This window comes from Gymnoscopelus microlampas (genome assembly GCF_963454915.1).
Source record: "Gymnoscopelus microlampas genome assembly, chromosome: 1".
Lineage (NCBI taxonomy): Eukaryota > Metazoa > Chordata > Actinopteri > Myctophiformes > Myctophidae > Gymnoscopelus > Gymnoscopelus microlampas.
In genome coordinates this window covers 40312016-40327411 of record NC_139962.1, presented here as the reverse complement: position 1 = coordinate 40327411, position 15396 = coordinate 40312016, and the positions used below count along the sequence as shown (strand labels likewise).

The following is a 15396-nucleotide window of genomic DNA, read 5'->3' as shown; positions in this document are numbered from 1 at the left end:
ATGACCGGTGGAGTCTCCCGTATGAGACTCAATGGAGACTCTTTCAGTCTCCAACCAGAGACTCCGCTGGTCATCAAATTATTGGCTTAGGAATGCGACAAAAAACAAAACATTTCAAAAACAATTCAAGGCTTCATGGGGTGTGTAATTGATAGAAAATAAGTCATTTCTGGGGTGAACTACTCCTTTAAGCCTAATTTATACGGCTGCAGTGTCACTCTCGGAAAATAACAAATTTTGTAGTAGCCTACAGTAAGTGTTACTTCAAAATCTGTTCATGTTTGTATGGAAGACTCCTCCTATTCAAAGATACAGATTTGTTAACAAATAACTTCCCCCATTGTGCCAATGCTGTTTCATTTCACTTGTTCATGAAACAGTAATTTATATTTTATTGCTATTAGTTTCACAAAATGTGCAAGAAATGAAACTGTTTTAGTTTTTGTGTATTGCAATGATCTTTTGGGGTTATTCAGTTCTAGTAAAATATGAATTTGAAGAAAGTATTAATGAACAGGCTTTTTAAAAGATTTGTATCCATCATTCCATATGTTCGTTTATTTTTGTTAAACTGTATACAGAATCACGTTGTACTATGTTTAATACCCAAATGGGAATAAACCTAATATCAAGAGATCACTTGTCTGAGATTTTAATTGTGCAAGAACTCATGTAGAGTACACTATCCTATATTTACTGTATGTAAAAAAAATGCAATACATAAAAAGTTATTTAAAAAATAAAATGTATTGTGCATTCTAAGGTATATGTACTGTATATGTGTAGTTATTCTAAGAACTCAGCTTTTACACTTCACAGAAGTTGCAGTGCTTTTGTTTAAATGTTGGCTTTACCTAGACACACCACGTTAAGTGTTTTAAAACTACAGTGAATATACTAATACCTGGTGATTGTAATCACTCCAGTGATAAGGGTGATGGCATACTGTATTCTGTATACAGTGTCCCTATAATTGACAGTATATATAGTATGGTATTGTACACTTTAGCAATGCTTTATCAAATAGACTTTCAGTGTTCCTCCATCAGAGTAGTATGACTGTTTTTGTTTCGTTTGACCCATTTTTTGTCTTTACCTTTACAGTTCCATTTGTACACTTTCAGAGCTAAAATAAACACTGGATTGTACTGTAAATACATCTAAAGGCACATCCAAACTTATTCTCAGTCTTTAATGGTGTAGTCCTCCTCACATCCTGACACATTTCCTGTAGTTCTTTTGTCTCCTCCTTACGGTCTCACTCAGTCTATTTTTGTTTACGTTGTGTTTTGACTTTATTGGCAAGGGACTAATCAGAAGATCTTAAAACCCTTGAGCAGTGTAAGTGTCGGGGCCCGACGTTTGCTCTGGGCCCTTGAGGACTTGACAGTGACCAGCTTGGCGGTAGTGGGGGCCGGCAGCTCCTTGTAGCATGGCGTGGTGAAGGAAGGAGTTGAGGAGATGCTGACCAGGGGTTTGTCCTCGCTGATGTAGAGGGGTCGTAATGGAAGGTTCCGCTCTCCTTCTCGCCTTGCCTCCCTTACTGCCTGATGGAAGATGTGCTGCACAGACAGGAAGTCCAGACAGGCCGACACCTCATAGAACACACAGCCAAAACGAGAAGCGAGGGCCGAGCCGTCTGTCTTGCTCACTTGCCTGAAAAAACATGTGTGAATAGCCTTCCATGCGCAGTAAAAGATTGGTGATGAAGAGGTAGAGGGTTTCGCCACTTCTTCAGCACACTTTGTACAGACAGTAGTATAATTAATTAAGTAATGGGACATCATAATAATTCATTTGAGCCAAATAGGGTCTGGATCTCTATGTGAAGCTATGGACATGAAACGTGCACGCACGCACGCACGCACGCACGCACGCACGCACGCACGCACGCACGCACGCACGCACGCACGCACGCACACACACACACACACACACACACACACACACACACACACACACACACACACACACACACACACACACACACACACACACACACACACACACACACACACACAAGGCACAAACCTGTATCTCTCCATGTCCAGCTTGTTTCCCAGCAGGATGATGGGAGTTTCAGGCTGGAGAGTTCTGGTGTGAAGGGTCACTGTCTCCAGATACTGCTGGCATCCTTCAAAGCTCTGCCTGTTATCTATGCTGTAGACCACCAGGAAAACACTGGCCCAGGACAGGTACCGCTCGCTGTTCACAGGACCATCCTGGGATTACAAAGCAAAGACAATGGATGGACTGACTGCAAGGATGGACCGACTGTTCTGACTGCAACTCCCCATTTCTCACGCCCAATTTTCCACCGTAATGGAAGACTCACCGTCTGAAGACTCACCTCTTCAGACTCCACCTCACCCCCTAGCACCTAGTCTCCTATAGTTTCAATGTACAGATTGTTATTTAGATACAACCCGATTGTTTAGAATGCTAAGTTCATGGTTTACCTGGTATCCTAGTTTCTTGAGACTGCATTCTATGTATGTGATTATTTACCGTGCTTATTGTAAGTTGCTCTGGATAAGAGCATCTGCCTAAATACCTAAATTGGAAATCGCATCCTAAAGTGGCATCCTAACGCACAACGTCATCATTGGAAGTAGCTGACCTACAAGCTCACAACGCATCACGAATGTGATACGTTGTGAGCTTGTAGCTCTGCTATTTTTGGTGCTCGGTGGCATCATGCAACAGAGTGTAAATGAGGCATTAGCCAAACGTACCGTCTTTGCTATTATGTTACTGCACTGTCTAAAAAGAATAATTCATCAATCATACCTGGTCAGCAGTGTCCATCACCTTCACCACAATTGGCTGTTGGTCCACAATCTCCTCAGATGAGTAGATATCCTCTAGATGGCAGCCAACGTATGAAAGCCATATAACAGCAACTTCATTACACGCTCATTGTCATGAATATCCAGTCTCTTTTTCCATAAAATCTAATTGACAATTCATCAAAGACAACAAGAATCTCACCGAGATTGGGGTCATATTCACTGATGAATCGCTTTGTAAGGAACTTCACAGTCAGTGCTGCAGAAGAAGAGAAAGGCTTCCTGTTTAGAACGCTGTCATGTGGTGTCCTCAAATGTAGGGTCTCCAGAGAGGCCATGAGAAAACTATGGGTCATGTAAACACTCCCAAGACATGTATCATAGAACATTTGTCATCAGATCTCTAAAATAACAAATAATTTAAAAAAAACATAACCAAATCTGGCATATGTATATCTAGTTCAAGGAAGGAACAGGCCTATGAAATGAATTGGAATGATATGATACCAGGTTAATGAAAGAAAAGTGGGAACAAATGGCATGAATGTATAATCTTAAGAGTCAATACAAATGTTTGTTTGTTTGTTTGTTTTTGTTAAAAATGTGTTAAGTAGCACATATTGTCATCATAAATAATACTTGTTAAGAGGGGTCTCCCCATCTCTCCTGCTCTTTAGTAAACACAAAATACATGTTCATGTTGGGATACCAATTTCATCGGATCAGGAGAAAGAACTCATACAAGAGACAGGATAAACAAGTGAAACTGAAAGTAATTTTCTGTTTTTTCTGTTTATTAAAGTGCTGGAGAGACCCTTATTATGTTTTGACATATGACATAATAAAAACGATTTATCAGAATATAGAGCTTTAACCTTTTAAAACGTTTTGTTTTGACTTTCAGCACCTTTAACTCACTGCATATCACAAATATAACCAACCTGATTTTCCTGAGCCCATCACACCTAGAATCACCACTTTGCACTCAGGCTGGATCCTCTCTGGGACTAAATGACAGGTCTTTGCCTTCCTTAACATCAGAGACATCCTATAGGCTTAGGAGACACACATCAGTTCAATTGAATTCATCACACTTAACTTCATGTGTGCTTGGCAATATGTTGGTCAGTAGACCAGTGGTGTAAAGTAACTGAGTACATTTACTCAAGTACAATTTTGAGGTATTTTTACTTTAATGGAGTATTTCCAATTTTCAATACTTTTACTTCTAATCCACTCCACTACATCTCAGAGTCAAATATTGTACTTTTTACTCCACTACAATTATTTAAAACTTTAGTTACAACTTACTAATTAGATTTTGATTATTATTACAAAACATACAGTATAGGCACTAGCACTTCTTCAGCCCTGGCTATTTCGGCCATTTGAAAATAGCCGACCTACAAGCTCACAATCAACGCATTGTGAGCTTGTAGATCTTTCAAAACATTTGAAAACTTGTGAAATGGGACACTCTGCATAATGAGTAGGCCTACTTTTACTTTTGGTACTTTAAGTACATTTTGATACCAATACTTTTGTACTTACAAGTACATTTTTAATTACCGGCTTGTAACAGAGTATTTATACATTGCAGTATTGATACTTTTACTTAAGTAAAAATATTGAGAACCCTTTCCACCACTGAAAGTAAGATAGTAAAATATGAATGTTCACAATGTCGACAAATGATATACGTAGCCTACAGGTATGTTGAAAGGACGACACAGGTTGGCTGCCCTCAGGACGAAGTGGTCGAGCTGTGAAATATATGATCAGTCAACTCATCATTCCGAAAATAGAACTATTACAAATATTGCAGCAACGATCAAGTTAGTCCAGAACAGATGTTCATCATGGCGATCCGAGGAGGAAGGAAACAGCTGGAGTTGTGGTGCCCTGGCAGTTACTGAAACACTGAGGCTGCAGAGAAACACTGGCTTCTGTTAGCCCAGTGGTTCTCAACCTGTGGGTCGGGACCCCCAGGGGAGTCCTCACATGATTTTGGGGGGAGTCCCCAGATGACAGTGAAGTGACAATTTAAGGACCTTTAAGTCCTTTTTTAATAGCCTACCTAAAAAAAAGGAAAGAAAAGAAAAAAATACTAATTTTTATTACATTACTGCATCAAAAGTAATGAACACACTATATTATTCAAACTGGTCAAACGTTGGCCAAATTGTCAAATAATATAAGAAAGAGGGGAAAATTGTGAAAATCGCTGTAGTAGGACTGCAAGCTCACAAAGGCGTTGTGAGCTTGTAGATCTGCTATTTTCACAATTGTTACTCACATTTTGTAGTGAGGTAAAAGTATGAATACCACAATGTAGAAATACAATGTTACAAGTAAAAGTCCAGAATTCAAAATTGACTTGAGTAAAAGTACAAAAGTATTGGTATCAAAATGTACTTAAAATACCAAAAGTAGAAAGTACTCATTATGAAGAATGTCCCATTTTTGCAAATAGTTTTCAAATGTATGTGTAAAACTCTTTTGAAAATAGCAGATCTACAAGTTCACAATGCGTTGCATCGACACATTGTGAGCTTGTAGATCAGCTATTTTCAAATGGCCAAAATGTACAGGGCTGAAGTGGTTAATGTATGTTTGTAATAATAATCAAAATCTACAAAGTAACTAGTAACTAAACTTAAAAAAATAATAATAATATTTGTCTTTGAGATGTAGTGGAGTAGAAGTAAACGTACAGAAAATTGGAAATACCCCAGTAAAGTAAAAATACCTCAAAATTGTACTTAAGTACAGTACTTGAGTAAATGTAGCCTACTTATTTACTGTACACCATTGCATTTTAGCTAAACCTTCATCACATTCACACGTGGCTGAGTGTAGGCTAAAAGAAACACATACTGTAGCAAATGATGGATCTTAAAAATCTCAACACCTATATTAAAATACGTGGAAAAATAGCCACCCTTAATAACTTCTTGAGTCACTCTTTAAATGCTTATTTGTATTTACTAATGCCAAATAGACAGCCCTATTTCATAATTTCACAACGGTAAAATGATAATAATAAATAAAGGGAAATTAGCAAATCTACATGCTCACAACACCCATGTTCTAGGTTCTAGCTCAATGGTCTACACTACAGTATGTGTTGTGAGCTTGTAGAGCTGCTATTTTCACATGTTTGAAAAGCTGTGATGAAAACATTTAAAAATGACAAAAGGAAAAAAAGAAAAGTAACAAAATTAAAAAGGTTCACCAAAATGTGGTTCAATGTTGAAAATGGTTACAGTATATTTTCATTGGTGTACAATTTGACTGTATTAGGAAATGAGTGTGTTAAAAAAAATCATAACTTTTTTAAATAGTTGTATATTGCAATAATATGTGGTTGTCACAAAATCCCAAGGCAGACCGGCCTTGTGACATGACACATAAGTGTGCAGCACACCGTTGAACACAATTAAACACAAACAATTCATGATGCATTTAAAAATGTTGGGAAATGTTGGGAAGGTGGGTGTAGAAGTGACAGGTTACATGTAAAATAAAATGCAATAAATCCAACTGCAAAACATATCCTAGTCTAAATGACAAACGTAATGGTAATATTCATTATCCTCTTTAGAGAATATATTTTTACAATTGGATTACCCTACAGCAAATTACTATTACCTATAATGTCATACTCATGAGGTTTATTTAACAAGAAAACAGCATTCAACACTTGTGTCAATGAGAGTTGTCTCATCATGGAAGCTGTGTTGCTGGTGTGTCGTCACCTTTGTTGGCACCCATGATTGGTTGGTCAGCTGCCATATAACGCCTAAAGATAAGGTTTTAGCCTGCACTGATTGGTCAACTGGTAAAAAATAATAATATTAAAAAAGAAAGGCTGATTCATCTCTGATTTAAAAAAAAAGAAGCTTGGCTGTTGAAATATTGAGAACAACCTATTGTTATAGGTCGATATTTTTAGATGTCCAAGGACAAATCCTGGTATTCTCAGCTGGGATTGCACTGGCCACCACAAACAAAGAGCCATAAATCATCAGCCACATTAAGTGTACAATGCCTCCACCCCTGTCATATTCCATCTCCTCTTTCAGTAGTTCAACTCTGGTGTCTGCCTTGACTGCATGTCATCATAATGTACAACTGTGCTATGTATAGACCAGTCTATTCTAGTAGCTGTGAAAACAAATAGAAACAGTCGATACAGTTAAGCCTACATCTGCTCTGAACTGGCAGCATTCAAGCTGGTTGCCAGTGATGCCCAAAGAACATATTATGGATATTTCTAGGATTTAGATTTTCTTCAAGTTATTATTCATCCATCTCTGGGTGCGTTTTGTGTGTGTGTTTGGCTGCATTGTAATGAAGATCTTTGCCTGTGAAGTGATGGAGGTGAGCAGCTGTCCGGGCTCAGAGGCTGGCAGCCAGGATCCGGAGCTCTGCAAGGCGCTGAACTCACTAGAGAGGGACAGCCTGAGAGTGAAAGTGGACGATAGCATTTTTGTCGTGGATAAAACCCTCCTCAGTGAAAGCTGCGAGTACTTCCGAGCTCTTTTCCAGTCAGGAATGAAGGAGTGCCACCAAGAGGAGATCCATTTGAGGAGCGTGGGTGCCTTGGGGTTTCTTATTGTGCTCCGTGTTCTGCACGGCGAGCGGCCCATCCTGGGCAGTGACGAGATTGTGCAAGCCATCGAGTGTGCTGCTTTTCTCCAAGTCCAAGCTCTCACAAAGCACCTGATCAACAGCATCAACTCTGACAACTGTCTACTCATGCTCCACACAGCAGCCACCTACGGTGTGTGGGAGCTCTCCCACAATGCTGCTTTATTCGTCAGAGACATGTACTCCGACCTGCAAGAGCATGTTCACGCCTTACCTAGAGAGCTGGTTCAATACATCGAGTCTCTTGCTCCGAGTACCTACATGGCGGTATGTACCCATTCACCGTCCACTGAGAAGTTGAAGGACTGCCAGAGGACAGTGTATTATTTGGATGAGAACGACAGAGAGTGGAAGGGCCTTACCAATCTACCCTTGAGCACTAGTACCACCATGGCAGGTGTAACTGTCCATGACAACAAACTCTACATCATTGGTGGGGTCCATGATGTCAGCAAGAAGGTAGTAGAGGGTGGCTTTTGCTATGACCCTGTAAGTAACACTTGGTCCATGATCCCCAGTCCCCAGCAACTACGTTACAATTTCACTCTGATAGGACATGAGGGCTACCTCTATGCCGTAGGAGGGGAGTATGGCAGGAAGGCCATGTCGTCTGTAGAGAGGTACAGCGTATCTAAAGCAAACTGGAGCTTGATAGCTCATCTCCCCTGCGCGGCAGCGTCAGTGGCCTCTGCTAAAGCCATGAACAGGATCTTTATCTGTCTCTGGAAGGCAAAGGGTGCTACAGAGATTCACGAGTACGTACCCAAAAGAGACCAGTGGGTGTTGGTCACCACACTCATTCGCCAACAAAGCTACGGCCATTGCATGGTGGCCCACAAGGACAATGTGTATGTGATGCGCAATGGACCCTGCGATGACTTCCTGATGTGTGTGATGGACTGCTACAACCTCAGCACTGGCCAGTGGACAGCTGTATCTGGCCAGTATTGCTCTCTGTTCACTGCTGTGGTGCGAGGGGACTCTGTCTTCACCCTCGACCAAATGGTGACCACAGAATACACCATAGATGACTACAAGTGGAAAACCAAGAAACAGATGAAGGGTTTTGGAAGGATTGGATCCATGTACACCTTTCTGATGCGGCTTCCCAAAGCCGCCGTCCCCCGCATGGGAAACATGGAGGTTCTGACTCACAGCCGGAACGTTGTGGACGTTTTCCACTACAGTCCCATATCCTTGAGGCAATGCTTTGACTGAATGTCTGTGAACAACATGCATGTATACAAACAACCTGTTCCAGTTGGTGCTCTCCCGCTCTCTCTCCACGAGGAGAGAAAACTATCGCTGAAATAGCAAATGAGTCACTTCAGTTCGTTTTGGAAAAGTGAAACCAGATCTAGCCATCGATACTGGCAATGCAAACCAACACATGATAACAGGTTCTCTGTGCAAAGCAGACACTGACAGACATATGCACTTTTCCTGTTTTTACAGAAAACAACACTTGTATAACAGCACGCTCCCAGGGGTATTCATTCTGGGAATCAGGGTTAGATAAGGCCAAGATGGTGTTCACTGAGAGGGAAATAAGAAAACCTGTGCATAGCTGTGTTAAGTCTCCCTGGATTGATGTGTTTTAGATCTCATTTAAAATGGATTGTTAGATGACAAAACACTGCCACAGTGTAACAGGTAACGCAAATGAACATGAATTATTAATTATGATTTTTTTCAAACCATGTCTAGTCAGCAGGTGAGTAAAGTTTCCAATTTATGTACTGCTTGCTGCACTCACTATTTCTCTAACATTGTGTTTAGCTTCATGCAGTAGGTGGGTATAACTATGTTCATTAGCATTGAACTGATGAACAAAAAAGTAAAAAGAAATCCTCCCTAAGCAGAGTGTATTATGTCCATCATCATAGATACACATCTTTAATATATACCGACTCTTCCCTTTGCTCAGCTCCGATGCTAAGCTCCTGGGACACTGATAGGCTGGTAACAAACCAGTATTGTACAGCCATGTGAAAACTGGCACACATCAACAGAGAAGGCATGGCAAATATGTGCACGAATAAAGTTATGTTATGAAGAGTTGCTGAAAACACAATAAAAACACAACAATCTTTGTATTGTGTATTGTATGTTTAATTAATTTTAGACAATTGCTGTTGATATATGCTATATATATATATATATATATATATATATATATATATATATATATATATATATATATATATATATATATATATATATATATATATATATATATATATATATACATATATATATATATATATATATATATATATATATATATATATATATATATATATATATATATATATATATATATATATACATATATACATAGAGTCACAATTTATATTCTTATAAATTACAGTTATAGGCATATTCAGGTAAAAAGTAAAAGAGTTGGCAATGCCAGCCAGCAATTGCCAGATTTTGAAAACATGTGTATACATCATTCATTCATTCACTCGCTCACTCAGTACAAGCGTCCATCAAACACCAGGGAAACATTAAGTGACTTCACATTGAATAAACTATTAGCATACTAAACAATTTAGGTAAAAGGCTCAATAAAAAAACGACTGAACCAAAAAGAATCTATGGGCAAATGATTGAATACAACATCTTAAGTAGATATCCTTATTTAAAAGGCCACAGTCCATACATAAATAAAACTATTAATACTTTTTAGACGTTTTACTGAATTGAATAGGGTGCCGTTTCATGGATGCATGTTAAGTGTGTGTGTGCGTGTGTGTGTGTGTGTGTGTGTGTGTGTGTGTGTGTGTGTGTGTGTGTGTGTGTGTGTGTGTGTGTGTGTGTGTGTGTGTGTGTGTGTGTGTGTGTGTGTGTGTGTGTGTGTGTGTGTGTGTGTGTGTGTCCACTGTCATGCTGTAGGCCTATGCATCATCAGTTCCTCCAAGGCTCTCTCACAGTGGTTGTCATGTACAAGCAGGACCTCTTTGATGGCGTTCTGCTGGAATCCCATCTCATTAAACTGCCCGAGCAGATGAAGGAACTTCTTAGCCTGATAATCAACAAGAGAAGCTCATTTCACTCTTCCTCAAGGTCTTCAAAGATTTAGCTTTTTTTTTGTTTGAGCAATAAGTATAGTATTATTACACAAGCAGTGTATATATATGACAAGGAGGTTTACCTTGGTTTCACAGTTCTGGAACATCTCCAGGGCCTCCTCTACTTGAGCTTCATCGTAACCCAGCTCACAGAGATGGTCACATGCCACCATGTAACTCAGGATCTGCAGACAAAAACATATCAAACATATTTGAAAAACGCAAAAAAAGGGGTATTTATTAAAGTATAATGTAATTAAATATTCAAACATTTTTTGACACAGAATAAAAAATGTTATGGTCATGATTGAGCCTGGGTGGCTTGGTTTCAGGCTTAAAATGATTTATATAAATATTTTCAGAAATCTCTATGGGAGAAATTAATGGGCTTTCCATCTGTAGCACCACAAAATGGCCACCACTGCTATGCCCTATAGAGAATTTAATTTAAAAAAAAGTACTGTATAATTTTATTTTACCATACTAATACTTTGTTCATTATCTCAATGTAGTGAATTTAAAAAAAAAAATGTTTAGCCAACATGTTAGTGCATGTCTCCACTCCACACACCATTCCATAATTACCCCTGCATGCAGCATGCTGTCTATGTGTCTGTGAACAAAATAACTCAAGAATGATGGGGCAGATATTCATGTTACTTGGTGTCAATGATTAGCTGACTTGCCCGAAGAGATTATCATCTTCTGGGTTGAAAAGGTCAAAGATCAAGGTTACAGTCGAGGTCAAGGTCAAAATGACGTGATCGGTTATAATACATTATGTCATTATAATAGGGGGCATTTGCTTACCCCTACCAACCTTCTACCCTGGTTCCATTATGAACCTTATATATACTGGTCTTTGATTGTTTCGGACGCTTGGGAGGAGTGACGCCGATGAGAAACACCTAATACAGAGCAGGCTGTGGAAACTCTGAAGATCTGGTATCTATTTTTGCAATGCTGCTGTGGTGTGGGTTTTTTCCCCCTTCTCACGGGGCAACAGCATCAGATATATTGAGAGCTGAAACCAGATGTTCCATCAGTACAACGCCACGCCAACAGTGAGGTAGAGACCGTCTGCTTCAAGTTACGAAAGGTGCAAGAAAAAAAAAGGATTTGGCAGACGGTTGCAAGAATTACATGAGTTAAATTCTATTAGTTGTATGGGGTCACTGCACAAAAATGTTGGCCCTGTCACAAATTACACAAACGTTGGGCTTTTGGTCCGAGTCAGTGATGGATTGCTGCGATTACATCTTTGAACTTAGTGTACCATTACTATACAAAGGAATAAGATGTCAGACTTTGTTAGCTCTGAATGGGATAACAGAAGAACCAGGAGATAAGAAAGACATTTTGAAGTTTGAACCTGTCTGCAGTCTATTACCACACCAGAGGATTTACAGATCTGCTCTCTTGATTCAGAGAAGGTCACTAATAAGTGAATGTGTGAGCTGAGACCAAAGAGACGTTGTGGACAATGCTGTATGTATTTTTAACTGACCTGTTCTGGGGATTGCTGCCCTGTCTTCTGAAGGGCAATGATGGCCGCACGGAGGGGGTACCCTCTATCTGTAATGGCCCTCAACAGCTCTCTTTCCTCTGGGCTCAAAGCAGAGAGCAGTTCCACTGACGAGTCCAGCATTGGTGTGTGGGAACCCAGGGGTCGTGAGGTCACAGATGGAGGGGGAGGCAAGCATGAATATGGGCTGAGAGACTGTACGGAAAGAAGAGGCCGAAGTCAGCAAATGTCCCTTGTGTATGTATGATTGCGTGTGTAGATTTGTCTTTGCATGTTTGAGAATGTATAAAGAGAGAGGAAGATAAACAGTAGAGGAGGGTTGTAGAAAGAAATGCAAAGAGAGATGGACAACCCCATGCTGAGAATAGTACGGAAACTAAATATGACTTTGATGCCCAGAGACTGAAACCCTGGCTGACAGTGTGAACATACCAAATGGAATGACATTCATGGCGTATTGCACCTCCAGATGATTAACCTTGAGATGCAGCTTTGCTGAGAAAGACAATTTCAGAGTACTTCCACTTGCTAATCCTGATGAACTTGTAGGATCTTGGCCAGATTCCAGGGCCAGACTTTACGCTAGCTAAGTTTAGACTGCACAATCCCCAGAAACATTTTAGAAATGTGCAGTGAAAGGGGGGGGGAAGCTTTGATAGTTAGGATAACTTTTCTCCTCTATTTGAAAAATAGGGGTAATCTTCAACCAAAACACACGTAATAAATTAAAACAATGCCTCAAATAACAACCCTGGAATTGAATTACTGAGCAACAAAATCTATGGGAACTTGATCACATGAGGGTTCAGCTAGGAGATGTATGAGGTTACAAGCTCACACACGTTGTGAGCGTGTAGATCGGCTATTTTCTAAAAGTGGTTAATGTATCAGTTAGTGTGTTTTATATCAATAATCTAAATCTGCAAAGTCACTAGTAACTAAAGTACAATATTTGCCTCTAAGAAGTAGTGGAGTAGAAGTATTGAACATTTTAAGTAAGTAACTAACTCAAGTAAAAATTGTACTGAAGTACAATACTTGAATAAATGTAATTCGTTACTTTCCATCACTGATTTTGGTGATTAAAATACCTTGCTTGTCTTTACCAGACCTATGTATAGAGCTACTTATAGTAAGGTCATCCCTCCTACCCACTAAGAATAAGTGCTCTGGGCTTCAGGCTGGAAAATATCCCGCCTTTGGGAACCAGCCTTTGATTATTTATCCCAAGAGAAAAGGACATTTTTATAGCTAACATATTTCCAGCCATTCCAATAAACACAGCTCAGTTTAGCCAAAATAGTTTGTACTAAATCTTATTTAAAAGAAATAGCCAAAATATAGTTCTTCATTTTCTTTTGTGTGATTAGGCCTACAATCGGCTCTAAATAATGACATTGTTATTAGAGAAACTGTTGGTCTTGATATAAAATTCATGAATAGTTTTTATGAGGTTTCTCAGGAGGCTTCATCCCTTACCAGCTTGTTGTGTTTAATGTCAGGGACCCTGTCGACTGTGTTGGCCCTAGTGTTGGGAGGTCTGTGTTTGTGGGACGTGGGAGCCTGCGTAGGTTCTGCACGGCTGGTCTTCTTCTGGGTGTCTTCACTAGAAGCCTCCAACCCTGAGAGGGAACACTGACGTAGGTTCTTCCTGCGTTGATGTGGGAGGCTGCTCAGACAAGTGGGTGGGTTTAGCAGGTTCGGGGTGAAGGCTTTCTGTGCTTTTCTTGGGCCTCGCTGACATAAAGTGGGCACAGGGCCTCCACCCAAAGAGGCTTTCACTGGTAAATATGTTTTTGTTTCCTCTGCAGGGCTTTCTCCTTCATCATCTGTGTCCGGGATGGTGAAGTTCACGCCAGTGCGCAGGTCTTTCAGGTTGAGACTATGGGATCTCTGTCGAGGGTTGGGCTCCCAGAAGTCTGAATCGTGTCGGCTGGCCAAGCGGCTCTGTTGGGGGCTACTAAACATCATCCAGTAGGGTGGGCAGGATGGCAGTAATTCTGATGGAGAGAGCGGAACAGGAGGCTTAGGCTGGCTGGGGTAGCCACCTTGGAGCCCCGTCAGCACCCACTTCTCCAGACTGAACTCATACTGTACCACAAACATCAAACAAATTATGTGTTAGTACATTTCTTCACTCCATTTCTTCCTCAGCTAATAATAAACTACTTAAACCCTATATACTTCATCCCTCATGGCTCCCTCCTTTTAACCCTTCTACACCAAATCTCTTCCCCCATTTTTGCCAAATGTTCGCCTATTATGACATGCCCAGGCCAGAATAGGGACACTAGGGTTCACGTGGTTAACTTTTCCTTCCTCAACTAATCATTTGCCTCCTTCCTCTTCATTTCTTATCCCCCATTCCTTGATTGATCCTACAAAGCCTTATTTATGAAGTGGAGAACCATAAAAAGGTTATAATTGGGTGGGTTGGAGGAAAAAAGGACGCTCTGACGAAGACTCAATGCCAAAAGACGTTGGTATGTTTTTACTTGTCTGTAAATTAAACACTTCAAAAAGGACAAAGAGATTAGGTGAGTTTTACTTTCTTTTGCCTGTTCTTGGAGCGCTGCCTTTTTCTTCTGAGGATCTCTCTATATGGGTTATAATTGTGTCTTTGCGTATTTCTTATGACTATATGAGGCAAAATTATAGTGTGGTGTCTCAAGACTCTTGGCTATAGTTTGACAACCTTAGCAAGTAAGACAGTTTTTTTCATTTTGTTTCTAATAAGTCATAAGCAATCCATGTCCAAATATACAGAGGAATGAGTCTGGGCAGTCGCTGAGGAGATCAGAGTTGATTGTTATGATAATCTTAATTACAATCAGACGAGAGAGGTACATTCCAGGATGTTTCACATGCCTCCTTGTAGTCGTTTGATACATTTGATGTAGAAAGAATAGCAAGCAGACATTGACACCTTATTTGTTATGATCTAAATGTCAACATATCACGGTCACACTTCATTTCTAGAGCATTGTGTAATGCATTTTGCAGGTAGCACAGCAGTGATTAAAGGGAGAGTGTGTGTTGGGTAAACAACAGTGAAATTAGTCTTGCTTGTTCCTCCACAGTAAAATCCTGCGTAACTCCAAGAGTGTACAAAGGTAACCAAATGGACTCTTGGTTACATTTGTACAGTCTCACACACACACACACACACACACACGCACACGCACACGCACACGCACACACACACACACACACACACACACACCTCTGTTTCTTGCAGCATGGTGAGGTAGTCAGGGACTGTAACGTCTGGGGCAGTAATCAGTTCCACTTCTTCCTTGGCTTCTTGTAAATTCCCCAAAGGCATCCTCATAGGGACACAGTCCACACCACTCAT

At 40.1% G+C, this 15396-nt stretch overlaps 3 protein-coding genes across 4 annotated transcripts; 1 reads left to right on the top strand and 2 right to left on the bottom strand.

Moving 5' to 3' along the window:
* Window positions 1–90: 90 nt before the first annotated feature.
* Window positions 91–4681, bottom strand: rasl12 (RAS-like, family 12). 2 transcript variants are annotated; one of them, XM_084052278.1, is made up of 6 exons: window positions 4499–4681; window positions 3731–3844; window positions 2992–3048; window positions 2791–2864; window positions 2032–2222; window positions 91–1656 (listed from the first exon to the last, which is right to left on the bottom strand). In XM_084052278.1, the coding sequence occupies exons 2-6, from the start codon at window positions 3834–3836 to the stop codon at window positions 1314–1316; spliced, it is 771 nt and encodes a 256-aa protein (XP_083908404.1). In that variant the 5' UTR covers window positions 3837–3844; window positions 4499–4681; the 3' UTR covers window positions 91–1313. The 2 variants fall into 2 exon arrangements, with proteins under 2 accessions (XP_083908404.1, XP_083908405.1); XM_084052279.1 differs by having other exon boundaries at window positions 3731–3837.
* A 2305-nt stretch (window positions 4682–6986) lies between these two features.
* kbtbd13a (kelch repeat and BTB domain containing 13a) lies at window positions 6987–9177 on the top strand. The gene has a single exon (XM_084058212.1). The coding sequence runs from the start codon at window positions 7143–7145 to the stop codon at window positions 8658–8660; it is 1518 nt and encodes a 505-aa protein (XP_083914338.1). The 5' UTR covers window positions 6987–7142; the 3' UTR covers window positions 8661–9177.
* A 770-nt stretch (window positions 9178–9947) lies between these two features.
* On the bottom strand, window positions 9948–15396 carry ubap1lb (ubiquitin associated protein 1-like b; the record flags this gene model as incomplete). Its single annotated transcript, XM_084054909.1, has 5 exons — window positions 9948–10470; window positions 10600–10701; window positions 12024–12236; window positions 13521–14132; window positions 15265–15396. 5 exons carry the CDS (start codon window positions 15394–15396, stop codon window positions 10330–10332), a joined length of 1200 nt encoding a protein of 399 aa, XP_083911035.1. The 3' UTR covers window positions 9948–10329.

Excerpts from the sequence above, each read along its gene's own strand:
- kbtbd13a (XM_084058212.1), top strand. The coding sequence starts at position 7,143 with ATGAAGATCTTTGCCTGTGAAGTGATGGAGGTGAGCAGCTGTCCGGGC.
- rasl12 (XM_084052278.1), bottom strand. The coding sequence starts at position 3,836 with ATGTCTCTGATGTTAAGGAAGGCAAAGACCTGTCATTTAGTCCCAGAG. Across the intron at positions 3,049-3,730 it reads GATGGGCTCAGGAAAATCAG|CACTGACTGTGAAGTTCCTT; the intron begins GTTGGTTATATT and ends CTTCTTCTGCAG. Across the intron at positions 2,223-2,790 it reads TGATGGACACTGCTGACCAG|GATGGTCCTGTGAACAGCGA; the intron begins GTATGATTGATG and ends TTGTAATCCCAG.